The 12,815-nt window shown below is 42.6% G+C and overlaps 1 protein-coding gene across 6 annotated transcripts in view; it reads left to right on the forward strand.

Moving 5' to 3' along the window:
* Positions 1 to 12,815, forward strand: part of LMO3 (LIM domain only 3) — a 60,069-nt gene that overhangs the window by 1,401 nt on the left and 45,853 nt on the right. For 2 of the 6 annotated variants that reach the window (XM_061444650.1, XM_061444651.1), the window contains exon 2: positions 8,226 to 8,439. In XM_061444650.1, coding sequence (XP_061300634.1) covers positions 8,234 to 8,439 — 206 coding nt within the window. In that variant the 5' untranslated portion in view covers positions 8,226 to 8,233. Of the gene's footprint in view, positions 1 to 145; positions 635 to 1,603; positions 1,758 to 8,225; positions 8,440 to 12,815 lie in introns of those variants that run through there. The other 4 variants (XM_061444648.1, XM_061444649.1, XM_061444647.1 and 1 more) reach the window with 4 other exon arrangements.

The following is a 12,815-nucleotide window of genomic DNA, read 5'->3' on the forward strand; positions in this document are numbered from 1 at the left end:
TGGGAAATTACCAACAAAGCCCAATCTGTCTCCTGGCTGCTTTGCACTTTCCGAGGGCGGCTGTACTTGAGCGAGCTGCAGAACGAGAGAGAAAGAGAGAGGGAGAGAGAAAGGGGGAGTTGGGAGGGGGGAGAGGAAGGGTGGGTGGAGGGGGAGAGAGGTAAATAGCCTTAAATCGGAAGGGAGCTGCTTCTCTGTGGTCTTCCACAAGAGCTGCCTGGGCTCTGCTGGCTCAGTAATAACTGAGTGACCTTTTCTTTTGCTGTATTATGTCTGGCTGGTAAGGGATTGCATTTTGCAGCTGATAAAGCCCTGACTTCATTCAACTCGGCTCCTCACACGCTGCTTTAGGTAAGTTGTCTTCAGCCAGGACGGAGACAGCCAGCCTTGGACTGCAAGATACTAAAAGGAGGACACCTGTAGCTCGGATACGGTCAACACAATTACTTGGCGGATCCTTGAGGACCTCATTATTTTAAACTTAAGAATAGCGATCTCCCTCCCCACCTCTCCCACCCCCTCTTTATTTTTTTTCCCCAAACAATGCTTCTTTTTGACCTTTTCCAAGGAGAAGAGCTACAAAGCAGCCACTGTGCTTATTGAACTGCCTCCCCTGTATCGCTTAATTGAGAAGGTAAGTGAGGCAACTGTGTACATAAGCTTTGGGTCATTTGTGTATGTGTGTCTGCATCACTCTCCCTTTCCCTCTCTCTGAGTCATAAGCCGGGGCTGCAATACACACACACACATCTCTGCACTGCAACTTTCACTCAAGCTGCAGCTCTGCTGAGACTGTTTTGTTTAAATCATGTGAGGCTTCATTATTTTTATGATGAGACATGAAATACACGCAAGCAGAGGATGCTGAGCGAAACCCATCCAACTGTATGTCTCGAGAAATAGCAAAGTTAACAATGAATTGCAGCACCGCTACCACTCCACACCCCCCCCCCCCGTTATTACTGTTATTATTATTATTGCTTCTTCCAGAGCTTCCCGAAACGTGCTTTTAATTATCAAGGGACTCGGTTAATTTCCCACTCCCCGGCTTTAATCCACAAGCCTCCCCGTACAGCAGTTTAATTTGCAAGTGGTTCGGTGCCGGGTTAACCGTTTGGGCAGAGCGGCGGAGGAGCGCGGCTGCCGTCGAGGTGGGGGGAGCCGGGGGGGGGGGGGCACAGAGCGGGCTTGGGGTAGCAAAAAACTGCCGGGGGGAGCCGGGCTGCGAGGGGCATCCGGGCTCGGGCAGCGTCCCTTGGACCGGTGCGGAGATGGGCAGCCGGGCTGGCGTTATGAAACAGTACTTCTGTCAGCGGGCCTTTCTTTTTTACACCCACCACCCCCCCCCCCCCCCGTCCGCCCCCCTTTCCTCCCTTCATCCCGAGCACTATATGGTATGCTAACGCCGCATGTGACAGTTTAATCAAACCCATTTGTTAAAACAAAGCTAAGAGACCACTGGGATTACAGGTTTACGGGTAGAGTTAGGGGAGCATGTGGCTTTGCCGCTCGCCATCTCCGTGCGCGGCCGGCGGCTCGGGGGATACCCCCACCTTCCCGGTCTCCCCCTCCCCTCCTCCCGCCGTCCGTCCCCCCCCCGCCCCTCGCCTCCCCGGGGCTGCGCCGCGCCGCACTCCCGCTCACTTGACCCGAACCGGGGAAGCACTTGCTACTTTTCCGGGATTCAGTGCTTCAATGAGAAGGAGCTCTCCAGGCGCCCGTAAATCAACTCATGCAGAAAAAGGAGAAAAGTTTTGGTAAGGCGGCGGTCTCCCGGTGTAGCGCGCACCGAGCCGGAGCGGCGCGCTGTGAGTGGGAGGGGTGGTGGTGGGGGGAGCACCGAGAGCACTTCTCTTCCCTCGTCGACCCCCAGTGCGTTGCCCTGGCGAGAGCCTGAGTGTGCTCTAAAGAGCCCCAAAATGGGGCTTTGTGGGACCGTTGCTCAAACCCGCTTGTTTTGCGGGGTGCACCGAATGCCGCCGCACGCTTTCCCCGGCGTCTCCCTTTCCTCTCTCCTTTCCCCATCGCCCCGTCCCCGCCGTGCTCGGAAAGGAATTAGCACAAAAGGGTTGAGCGTCCAACTCCGAAAGGGATTCTTTGTTGGAGAGTGTATGTTTCTTATTTATTTTTTTATTTTGCATGTGAGCTGCATCAAAATTGAACTCAGTCTTGCAAATCTCTTGTTGGCCTTTGCCAAGCACTAGCACTTTGCTGCCATGGTAACTGTAATTAAACTGATAAGAGTGGAAAAATGTCAGTATCTCTGAGCCTTGCAGCTGCATTGGAGAAAAGGGAATCAAATTGGTTCCCAGCACCGCTGCTCTAAAAACGTGTGTGTGTGTGTGTGTGTGTGTGTGAAGAGAGCTGGAGGGAGAGATGTGGGGGGGACACGACAGCGGTAGGGACATAGCTAAGCACCCCCTGTCCCTGAGATCTGGGTACATCTATTTGCTGCTTTGTCCCTTAGGGGGCTACAGCCTGCAGGGATGCTCTGGGCCACTGAACAGAAAGAAACAAGCTTTTAGGCCCAATCTAGCTTTCAAAAAGAAATCTTTTCTTTGGTGTCTCTTGGCAATCGACTAGCCATGTTGGCCAAATTCTTTTAAGCTGTATCACTGCTCCCAGCTGTGGGACTGCATTCCCATTTTTAGTTTTTACCTAACCTCTTCTCTTCCACCACCCCTTCCCAGCTCACCTCTCTTACGAAAAAAAAAAAAAAATACCAAAATAATGAAGAAAAAAATCAGATTCCTCTGCAGAAGAACGGGCCAGAGGTGAAGTTTAGTTATATAGCATGGAAAATTAACTCAAAAGTCTGGAGAAGAGACTACATCCAGAGTACTAAAATCCTTACTTCTATATTTCTTTAAAAACCCCTGAGTGTTATGGAGTTGCGGTTACTTTGTTGTGTTAACTACAGAAGCTGAGACTGTGCGGATGAATTGCACAGAACAAGAGAGCATAATGGAGGCAATCAACCGTTAGGCTGGTTCACAATGCAATCCAGGCAATTAAAAGCTCACCAGAGTTTAAATGAAATGGTTCTACTTATTTCTGTGCACCACACTGCACAGGCTATTATTTATGTCTCTTTTTTTAATTATGATTTCCCTTAAACTGTCAAATAACACAGAATAGCAGGGTCTCGGAGGCAGTAAGAATTTTCCACAGAACAATTTACATGCCAGTCTAAAACTAGTTACGACTCCTGATGTGCTACATGCGAGTTCTGAAATGTTTCTTTGCTTTTGAAACCTTAACTACTTTTTTCTCTTTAAATCTCTGTGTGTATTATCCTGAATTACTGGACCTCTGAATGTTTTTAGGATGAAGCTACAAAGTGGGAAAGCATCGTAAAAGTATTCTTTTTATCTTCTACTAGATCTCTAACTCTCATGTTGACTCTATATTTTCAGTATGCTGTCTTTTGAAGAGCAGTGCACTGATACTTAAGTTGCTCCAAACTGATTCCAGTAGAGGCAATGCATACTACTGTATGTACTATAGGTATGCTGAACATACTACTGACCTTGTGTGTGTGCCTCTGCAAAGGAGAATGGTCTTTAAAAGTTTTCAAGTGATCCAGCATGTAATAATATCTACCTCTTCCTCCTTTAACATGCCTTTTAAAGACTGTCTGTACCACAAACCAGAAACTGAGTTCTGTGGGTTTTGTGTGTGCTGCACTCAGCATCATCAGGAGCCAATTTTGCTCCTGATGCCACTAAATCACTAACAAAATACAGTTCATTATGTCAAATATTCATTCCCTTTGATTTTTGAGAAGGGTGATGATTGGAGCGAGATGGGTTTTTGTTTCTCTGCCTTCTTCCAGGAGCCTAATTTAGCTTTTTCCAGAAATCTTCCTCTTTATCCAGAAATCATAGTTACAAATCAGTTGATAGTGTTTCATCACACAATAATAACAATAACCAGGGATGGGAGTCAGTGGCATTGAACTTATCTGTGGAGACTGAGGGAAATTCAAAAACCTGCAAAGCAGATTATTGAGTTCTCCCTTCAAAAATCCTAAGGGTGGTGGATGGTGATGAAGAAGTCTGATTCCTGCACAGCTCTGCAGTTTATGTGTAGTATCTTGGGGACTGGGATGGAGGGAAGGGTAGAGAAAGCCCTTGAAAGCATATTGGGGTGAAATAAAAAGGGCTTGTTTGACAGTGACAGACTAGGCACTGAAATCTCTCTGTTTTAAGAACAGATATGCTCCGTGATGCAGAGCATGGATAGTACTCTGCATGACTGAAGGGAAAACTGGCTTTGATTTTATTTATTTATTTAACAGCCTGGTTGTAGCACTTGTTGTATGGGATTTTTTTTTTTGGAAGTGCTCTATAAGCTCTGCTTTCCCAAGGGAGAGGAGGACAGCCAGGCAGCAGTGCTGTGTGCCGCTACCTGTTATTTCAGCAGCGAGGAGTTTGGATGGTTTTGTAGGTGCTGTCAGGCTCTGAAGGGGTCCTTTCTGCATCCTAAGAAATAAATGGGTACCTAAACTGCAGCCTGTGAAAAGCCGGCTGACAGCAAGGTGCCGGTATTCTTATTGCCAAATTGAGAACTAAAAAGACACAAGCACATATCTGAAAAGTGTAACTGCATCGGCGATATAATGGGAATGTTAAAGGGGAGGGAGATGATCGGTGAGGTGATCTGCATTAAGGTGACTCATACGATACAGGAGAAAGTAACAAAATGTTCTGTTTTCAAAATTAAGTTTCTTAATCCAGGGCATGTAAAGAAAAGGGCATGTGCAAAGAATTTGGAGATACGTAAAACACTTTTTAGAGCGCTGTTTTGTGCTTTGTTTTTGTTTAGAACCTTTCTACTCTTCAAAAAAAGAGTAACTTTTATTTTATAAAGAAGCAGTAGTTTGGGGATTCAATTTTTTTTTTTTTTTAAATCATCATTAAAATAGAAGCAGCTTCATTGCAAGTAAAGTGCAAAAATATCAGATCTATCGGAGGAAAAAAGCATTCATTTCCTCCAAAAGCTGCTGCAGATTGAATCCCTAATCTGAAGATGCTGCCAGGGGAATGTCAGCACCACCTTCTCTCTCAGCCTCAGGAAAATAGATGCGCGGGGTTGCTAACACGACTTCTGTGGGGTGCCTGCCCCTTTTCACTTGCCTCTACAAGAAGATTTGGGCTAACCAGCATGAATGACAGTGCTCTGTCTACTTTCCTCATCAGTAGAAAATGTCTCAAAAGTTGTGCTGGGGTATGTGCAAGACTGTGCAATCTGCAGTTTTATTTGTAATACAGTAACCTCCTGTTTGCAGCATATACCTCAGGAATTATCAGCCTTGATTATTGCAATTTGTTCAGATGCTCTCTTGTTTAGCCGTGTTTCTGCGGCATCTTGTTCCTTTCATATGGCGTAGGACAGTAGATATGCCTGGATCAGAGGCTGTCAGCCTTCACTCTCTAACCTGCTTCCTTATCAGGCGACAAAATTTTTACATTAAGATTTTTTCTTTAAAGCCTTTAACTGTGTTAGCTCCTACTTTATCCTGGTTTCCCTCAAGCTAAAGATTAAAGTCCTAGAACACCCTTCTTGCTTCTGAACTTTTTTACTGAGTTCCCAGAAGCTGATAGAAATTGTGGCCAGTGTTAGGCATCTGTCCTCTATGTGACAAAAAAGAGGGGCTGGGGATAAGTTTGTTGTTGGCATTTAGCAGATATTTATACTCTGCCATGGTACTCAACTTTACAGTTTAAGGCTTTTTGACCTAGCAAAGCTGATTAGAGTTCCAGCAAGACTTTCTTTTACAGTCTGGTGTAGGTTCTTTTCCAAAAATCTCTCGTATTTTCACTGCTTTTAGAATTTATTCATAGCAGTGTTATTTTGCTGCTTCATTTATGTACCCTGGATTTAGAGGAGATAGTTGGCAACTGAAAATACTGTAAAGGCTCAGCCTTTGTCTCACGGTGCTTGCTCAAGATGAGAAGTGTGTTTTCTTTCCCAGATCTGCCACACACTGCAGAACCCTATGCAGGTCGGTAGACATCATCCTCCCTCCCGTGAGCGACAAGCACGTCTTGAGTCTGTACGTGGTGTAGTAGCTATGAGAGTAGCATTGACTGGGGAGTAACAGGAAGGAGCAGAGCCATTTTTTATACTTATGGGTGGAAAAATACAGATCTTACACTTTTGTTACGAGTTTTCAATGCTGTGCACCAGTACTGCTGTGGCACCTCAAGGTGCCCACTAGGAGAACTGTCGGCATATAACTGAACAGCTAATTTAGCAGGTAAATATATCACTCCAAAATGTTCAATAGAGAGCATATTACTAAGCGGGGAGCAAGGCTTTTGTACTTACATGTCACAATAAGAATTACTATTTCTAATTCAGTGATCAGCTTCTCAGGTGAAATTTGGGAGTTCAGCTTGGTAATCCTGGAAAGTCACTTCACTGGCTCTATGGTTGCTGTGGTCCACATAAATTCCATGTATTCCAGGTACACGTATTCATAGAGATCTCTGGGACGCCTCAGCCAGCATAGCATTTAACCTCTTGTCTCTGTAGTGCTGATATCCATAAAGACACACTGTACTATTGCCTCAAAGATTGCACTAATTTTTGTGTTTTCCTTGTACAGGCTGTTTTAAGAAACAAACAAACAAAAACCCAAAACCAAACCCCAACTTGTTCTAGCTTCCTGAGCCTGCCTGTCTATAAGGGTGTATTATAGCACCAACCAATACCTGTTGATAGAAGCTGGGACTGTAAAGTATTCTTACCAGTAGGTGTTGGAGCATTCTTGATGAGCTCTTGAATTTGCTTTTCTTTGTTGCAAGACTATTTGACCTTTCGCAGTTTCTGGGTAATAACAGGGTGCTGTACCCTGAATTTTGGGGTAGGATTTGCTTGTTGGCGACAGCATTTGTTGCCCAGTCTTGACAAATCTCATTGTAATTTCTAAATGCACTCTAATAAGTAGCATTTTTTTTAAAGTTATGTTTCTGATTGTCTTTCAGACAGTGAGCTAGTCTAACAGTGTGTCAGTTCTCTCTTCCTCTCTAGTGCCTGTTTGATGTCCAGCAAAGCATCCACAGAGCTGTGATTTTGTTTATTCTAAGGAATGACTTTCAGAGAATTGGTCTGAGTGTAATGGGATGGCAGTTCGTGGGATTAACCTAGAGAGACCAGTCTGTAAGCACTTTGGGGCAGTGACCTTCTCTCCCCATTTACTGTAAAACTGAGGGCAATTGATTTTTGTATGGATCTCTCGAAGCTGGCTGCAGTGCTCTGTGTACCAACTCTCAACTGTGTTCCACTTTTACCAGTTCCCTCCCTTTAACTGTGGTTCAGACATTTGAATTGGTTTTTAAATGCTCTCTGCTATTACTTCTAAAGGTGTATATATATGCACTTAATGGACACTACTGTACTCCTTGTCCTGAACTAGCTGTTGGCTAAAATGGAGATTGGAAAGTGGGGCAGAGGTTTTTATATTTTGTTGATACGGAGGGAGCTGGAGGCTTGGGGTGGTGTTTTTGTTTGTTTGTCTCTCGTTTTGTGTTTCCTTCTTTGACAAATTGGCGACTCTCTGACCTTTTAGATCTTTCAGAAGGTCCTTACACTGCAGGTTGTAACTGGAGATGCTGATACTGAAGTCTCTGGAGGTCTGATGGCTTCATTCATGAGTCATAAGCAGAACTGAAATCTTAAAAAACTAAATGTTCCCCCTACCAACACCAAAATGTCTGTGTCAAACCTCCCATGAAACTGCGGCCCTGAGCCTCTAACAGCTTCAGTTTTCTCTTTTTTAGAATCTGGAGTGCTTTCATATTTTATAAAGATAGTGCAAATAGGTCCAAATATGTAGATTTCATTATGTTTGCCACCATAGATATGCTGTTTATTTAAAATTTTGGTTGCTAAATATTGTGTACTTCGGGTGAAAGTGGATGACTTTTCAACTGAACTGTTTTTATTTCTTATTTTAAATTTTTAATCCTGTTTCTTTTCAGCAAAGAGACCAGCCAAATAAAGTGTTAAAGAGAAGCTGTGGAACTTAGAGCAGTGGAAGTTTCTGCTCTCAAATTTATCTTAGCATTGTTTTCAGTTTGCTGTGGACTATCTGAGTTATTGCATCCAATCTACACCACTGCTTTTTTAACAAACTGGCGGGGGGAGGAAGAAAAGCGTGAGACTTGTACTCAAGAGAATATCTATTTTCACTCTTCTCTTCTCTTGTTGTATTTCAGGTATACAAATGCTCTCAGTCCAGCCAGACACCAAGCCGAAAGGTTGTGCTGGCTGCAACCGTAAGATTAAAGACCGGTATCTTCTAAAGGCCCTGGACAAATATTGGCATGAAGACTGCCTGAAATGTGCCTGCTGTGACTGTCGCCTGGGGGAGGTGGGCTCTACCTTGTACACCAAAGCCAACCTTATCCTTTGTCGCAGAGACTATCTGAGGTAGGCCTTCTTATATTCACTGACAGACTTGGAAAATCTGCTCAGTCCTCGCTGTGTAGTTGCTATGGCATAAGCAGTACTTGAGGGCTGCAAGGCTGAGTATATATGGAGGATGAGAAAGCAAATAGTAAGGTACAGAGGTAAAACTAAAATCTGAATCAAAAAGAGCAAATAACCAGGTCATGAAGGTGGTTGCCAGTTTTCTGGTGCTAATACTGGGGTTCTGTGCTCAGAGGAGGGAGAAAGTAAACCCTGCCTGTGCTTTCCACAGCACCATGCTCCTAGGAGCTGTTGGTCTGCTCCTCCTCCAAGCAGCACAGCGGTAGCCAGGTACAGCAGCCTGAAACTGCTCGCATGGTTTTTGCTAGCTTCAGTGCAGGGTTTGGACTCTGTAAGTAAGGGGTGCTTTCATTTGTCTTCACTTAACCCACTTTCATCCTTTTAGTTTGCCAAGGGATTTAATTTGTGGCACTAGAAGCCTTTATGAATGTTGCCATTTAGCAGTTAGAAGCTGGACCAAGATGACCAGCTGTCTTCCCACTGCTAAAATAACCATTTAGCTAGTAGGATCAAATCCATTTTGGTCCTGATTTAACTCAGTGACCTGAGTGGAACACTGAATAACCTGTTGCCACTACTCAGACAGCAAATAGTCATCTAATTTTTCTACGTTCTTTGTTGCTTGGGAATCTACATTCGCAAAGGCATTTGAGGTGTAACTTGTAGCAACGTGGTGATGAGCAGTACAAGGCAAGTTTATCTGCAGATTATATAAATAAATAGGGCTACTTTGCAGCAACTAAGTTTAATCAGGAACTTCAATCTCCCTCAGATCTCAATAGTAAACAGAGAGAAAAAGGTTCTCTGGGGTGATTCAGAGCACCTATTTCCTATAGTAGCACCTTTCATCCGTTCCCTGTAGAGAGGGCCTAGTGAGACTAGCTGCTCCAGGCTAACATGAACTTCTGGGAATATTTCCTCTGCCCCCATAGTGATGCCTTTTCCTTTTAAAGGGACATTGAAGGCAGTAATACATTGGGGAAAAATTAAAATTCTCTTTGAATGTGTTAACTTACAAGATCAGTTTAAGCACAGGTACCAAATAAGAGATTCCCACACACCAGTCAGTTTCCCATATTGTACAGCATGGGTAGGTCAGAACAGGAATCAAAACTAAACCATTAACAACTATTGCTACTCTGGCTCTCGATGTTACAGCCTGTTTTTTCTCGAGTGGAACAAAAATCTTCACAAATGCATTTGTTCAGCTGAGGCTGCATGGCAGATAAGGTTCTCCAGACGTGGGCTTGGACTACTCGGTGGTGAAGTGCTCAGCTACCCATTAAAACTCTGAAATGAATGTAAGGTAGAGTGCTGGGAATTTAGCATAGAGGTCTGCATCTTAAAGCCATTGTGTTAAATCTGCCAAAGAAGTAGGTAACAAAACCTTACTTTTCAAAGATTGGCAGGGAACTGTTTGAATTGAAGGGAATTGTTGTACATGAACCTAACTTTTGTGAATGTAACTTTTGATCTTAAAGTGTGTGTCTGTAGAGAGGGGTGAGAACAGCTTCTGGGGGGGAAGGTAACATCCTAATTTTCAAAACCCATTTTAGGGATCTTTCTACAATAAGTGCATGCAGGAGAGAAAAAACTCCGCTATGACTGTTTGATCTGAGTTCCAAATTTACTGGAGACTTTGAACTTGCCAGATCTCCTTAGTGTTAGTGCAGCAGATCCCATGTTTTAAAATCAAACGTTTAAAATCAAAACCAAAAGTTATCTAGTAGTTGAGATATGAGCAAAGCATATTTCCCCAGCATGGATGTGTGCACATGCTTACACGCACAGTGTTGCTCTCTGGTCTTTGAAGGTGTAACAGGAGTAAATATTTTGCTAACAGATTGTTAAAATCCATATTAAGTGATTCAGAGAAAGGAGAGTGTATTTTCTGTCTGTCATGAACACACACATTCAAAACTGGCATTTCAGATGTTTGTTCATACCCAGTAACTATTTCTGCTCCAGTGAAACCAGCATACACAAAAAATGATATAATCAGTTTTAAATCTGATTTTTTTTATTTTTTTTTTGGTCTCTGGGTTTATCAAATCTTAATGAAGTTATCTTGTCATGAACCTTTTTTTAGCGAGACTTGTGAGTGCATAGATTTAAACTTGGTATTTACACTAAATTTCAAACTGATGCACTTAAGGTAATTGCAGACAGTCATTTGCCTCATTGCGTCTTATCTACTTAGCTATGCAGTGAACCTATAAAAATGATCTTTTTAATGCTAATGTAGAAAATAGTTAAATGTTCTCTAGCTTTGTAGTCAAATAAGCTTTCATATTTAGCAACCCACTTGAAATGAATTTAAAGAACAAATTACTTTGTACTAATGATCAGATTAGGGTTCAGTTACAGTTTCAAACTATCCTCTTATTTATTTTTCTTTTTCTTTTCAGCCATAAAAGGAATCTTTGCTACATATGAAAATGTTCTAGCTCCCTATTAATTTATGTGGTGCCCTCTAGAGGATATGTGGCTTGAACGATACTATAAAGAGTAAAATTGCTTATTAACTTGTCTTTCTGTGTTCATTATGTCTTTCAATAAGACAACCATTGTACAGATGCTATAAGCAATAACATACCCAGTTTGGGTGCTTTAGCATTCATGGTTAAATTCACAAACTGTGATTGTGTCTTTGGCTATCTGCAAAGATACTTCCCAGTATCTCTCATTTAGAGATGCCTGCTGAAAAACTAAACTCACTCTGCACGAACTTCTGCATTTGAGCACTGAGGTATCCACTTTATGCTTTTCATAAATACTCTAAATCTTCAGAACTTCAAAACTTGCTTTGCTTTAGCTCTCTGCTTTGGTAAAATTAGTTAATTTTATTGTATTAAAACCTTTTTTTTTTCTGGATTGGGGGATGTTGAGGGAATGAAAGAAATCTTTAATGAGGTAAGGAGCTTGGGAGGTGCTTTGGGTGTGAGAGGCTTTACTCTGGAAACTGATTCATATAAGTCACTCCAATGGTTTCAGAGGTGGTGTATGACACCAAAGGTATCAGGGTGGCCATAGCAGGAATGAACTCTGTTTTGTTAACAAGGATGAGAACTGACTTGAGTAAGGAAAGCACTCAGTGTTAGAAATAACACACTCGGTGGAAATGATATGCAGAGTATAATTCCCCTGCAGGCTTCTGTCGCCTGCTTATACACTCCTGGGTTAGGAAGTGAAGACTTAATTTAAGGAACTTAGGTTTACACCAGTATTTCAAGTCCATTTACAGTAAGTGAAATATGCAAGAATTTTTTTTTTCCCCCCTTTTCCCTCCAGAGCTGTATGGTGACATCTTAATGTATCAGCCTATCCTGCTCTGTCCGCTCTTCTGACTGGCAGCATGTCCATTTACAAGCACAATATTCCCTTTGAAATCTGTCATTACTGCCATTAATGACCAGTCATTATGTTAACAGCCCTTGGGCTGTTAACCTGTCAAACTGGTTGTTAACTGGAATGTTATTACTTATTTAAACTGCAGGTATGAGTTGTGTGAAATGTGCTTTGGTTGTGTGTTCTGGGTTGCTTCTGCTCAAAACAATAGGGAAACAGTGGAACATTTGCCTTTGGGGTGCCAAGGGATTTGCTTTCTATTCCATCTGCTCATTTGATTTCTGCATGTTTCTGAGGTCCTCCTACCCCTGGGCAGCCTCCTGATTTCAGGTGCAACTATGTGCAATCCTGTCTCTTAGCCTTGCGTGCAAATGGGCAGCTGCGGATATTTCCAGATGCACAGTAATGCCTGCCGCACATTTGAGATTCATATCTGGCCCCTAAAAGTGTAAAATGAAAGACCGACAATTACATGTAACTCAGTTGTATTAAATAATGAGCTTCCTCGGATGCAGCAAAAATATGAAAGTACAGCTGTGCTAAGCTAGTAGCAATGTAGGTCAATCACCCTTTTCACTTAGGTTTTTAACTACGCAAACCCTGCTGAGCGACCAATGACTACAAAGTGCTGTTTCATTCCTATTTAATTTTGGCAGCATTTTACTGAAGAGCAGGCATTCATGCAGCTAAATTATCTTCACCGTTTCTGGTTTTAACTCCAGCTCCATGACACTAAATGTTGGAGTGCATATCTCTTAGTAAACACAAAAAATATGGTTTCTGATTTATTTTTTTTTTTCCTCAAACCCATCTCTTAACATAGAAATAGAATTAGAACTTTTATTACTTTTTGCATAATTTTCCTAACCAGGCAAACAGATCATAGGAAAAGGATTAACCAAACTAATATATTGGGGTGGAATTTTTTGCCCTGAAACACTATCAGAGGTGGAAAGTGTGGTGACACA

Source organism: Pezoporus flaviventris, unplaced genomic scaffold (genome assembly GCF_033815535.1).
Source record: "Pezoporus flaviventris isolate CSIRO_AGI_PZ_B2104156 unplaced genomic scaffold, CSIRO_AGI_Pfla_v1 ptg000002l, whole genome shotgun sequence".
Taxonomy (NCBI): Eukaryota; Metazoa; Chordata; class Aves; order Psittaciformes; family Psittacidae; genus Pezoporus; species Pezoporus flaviventris.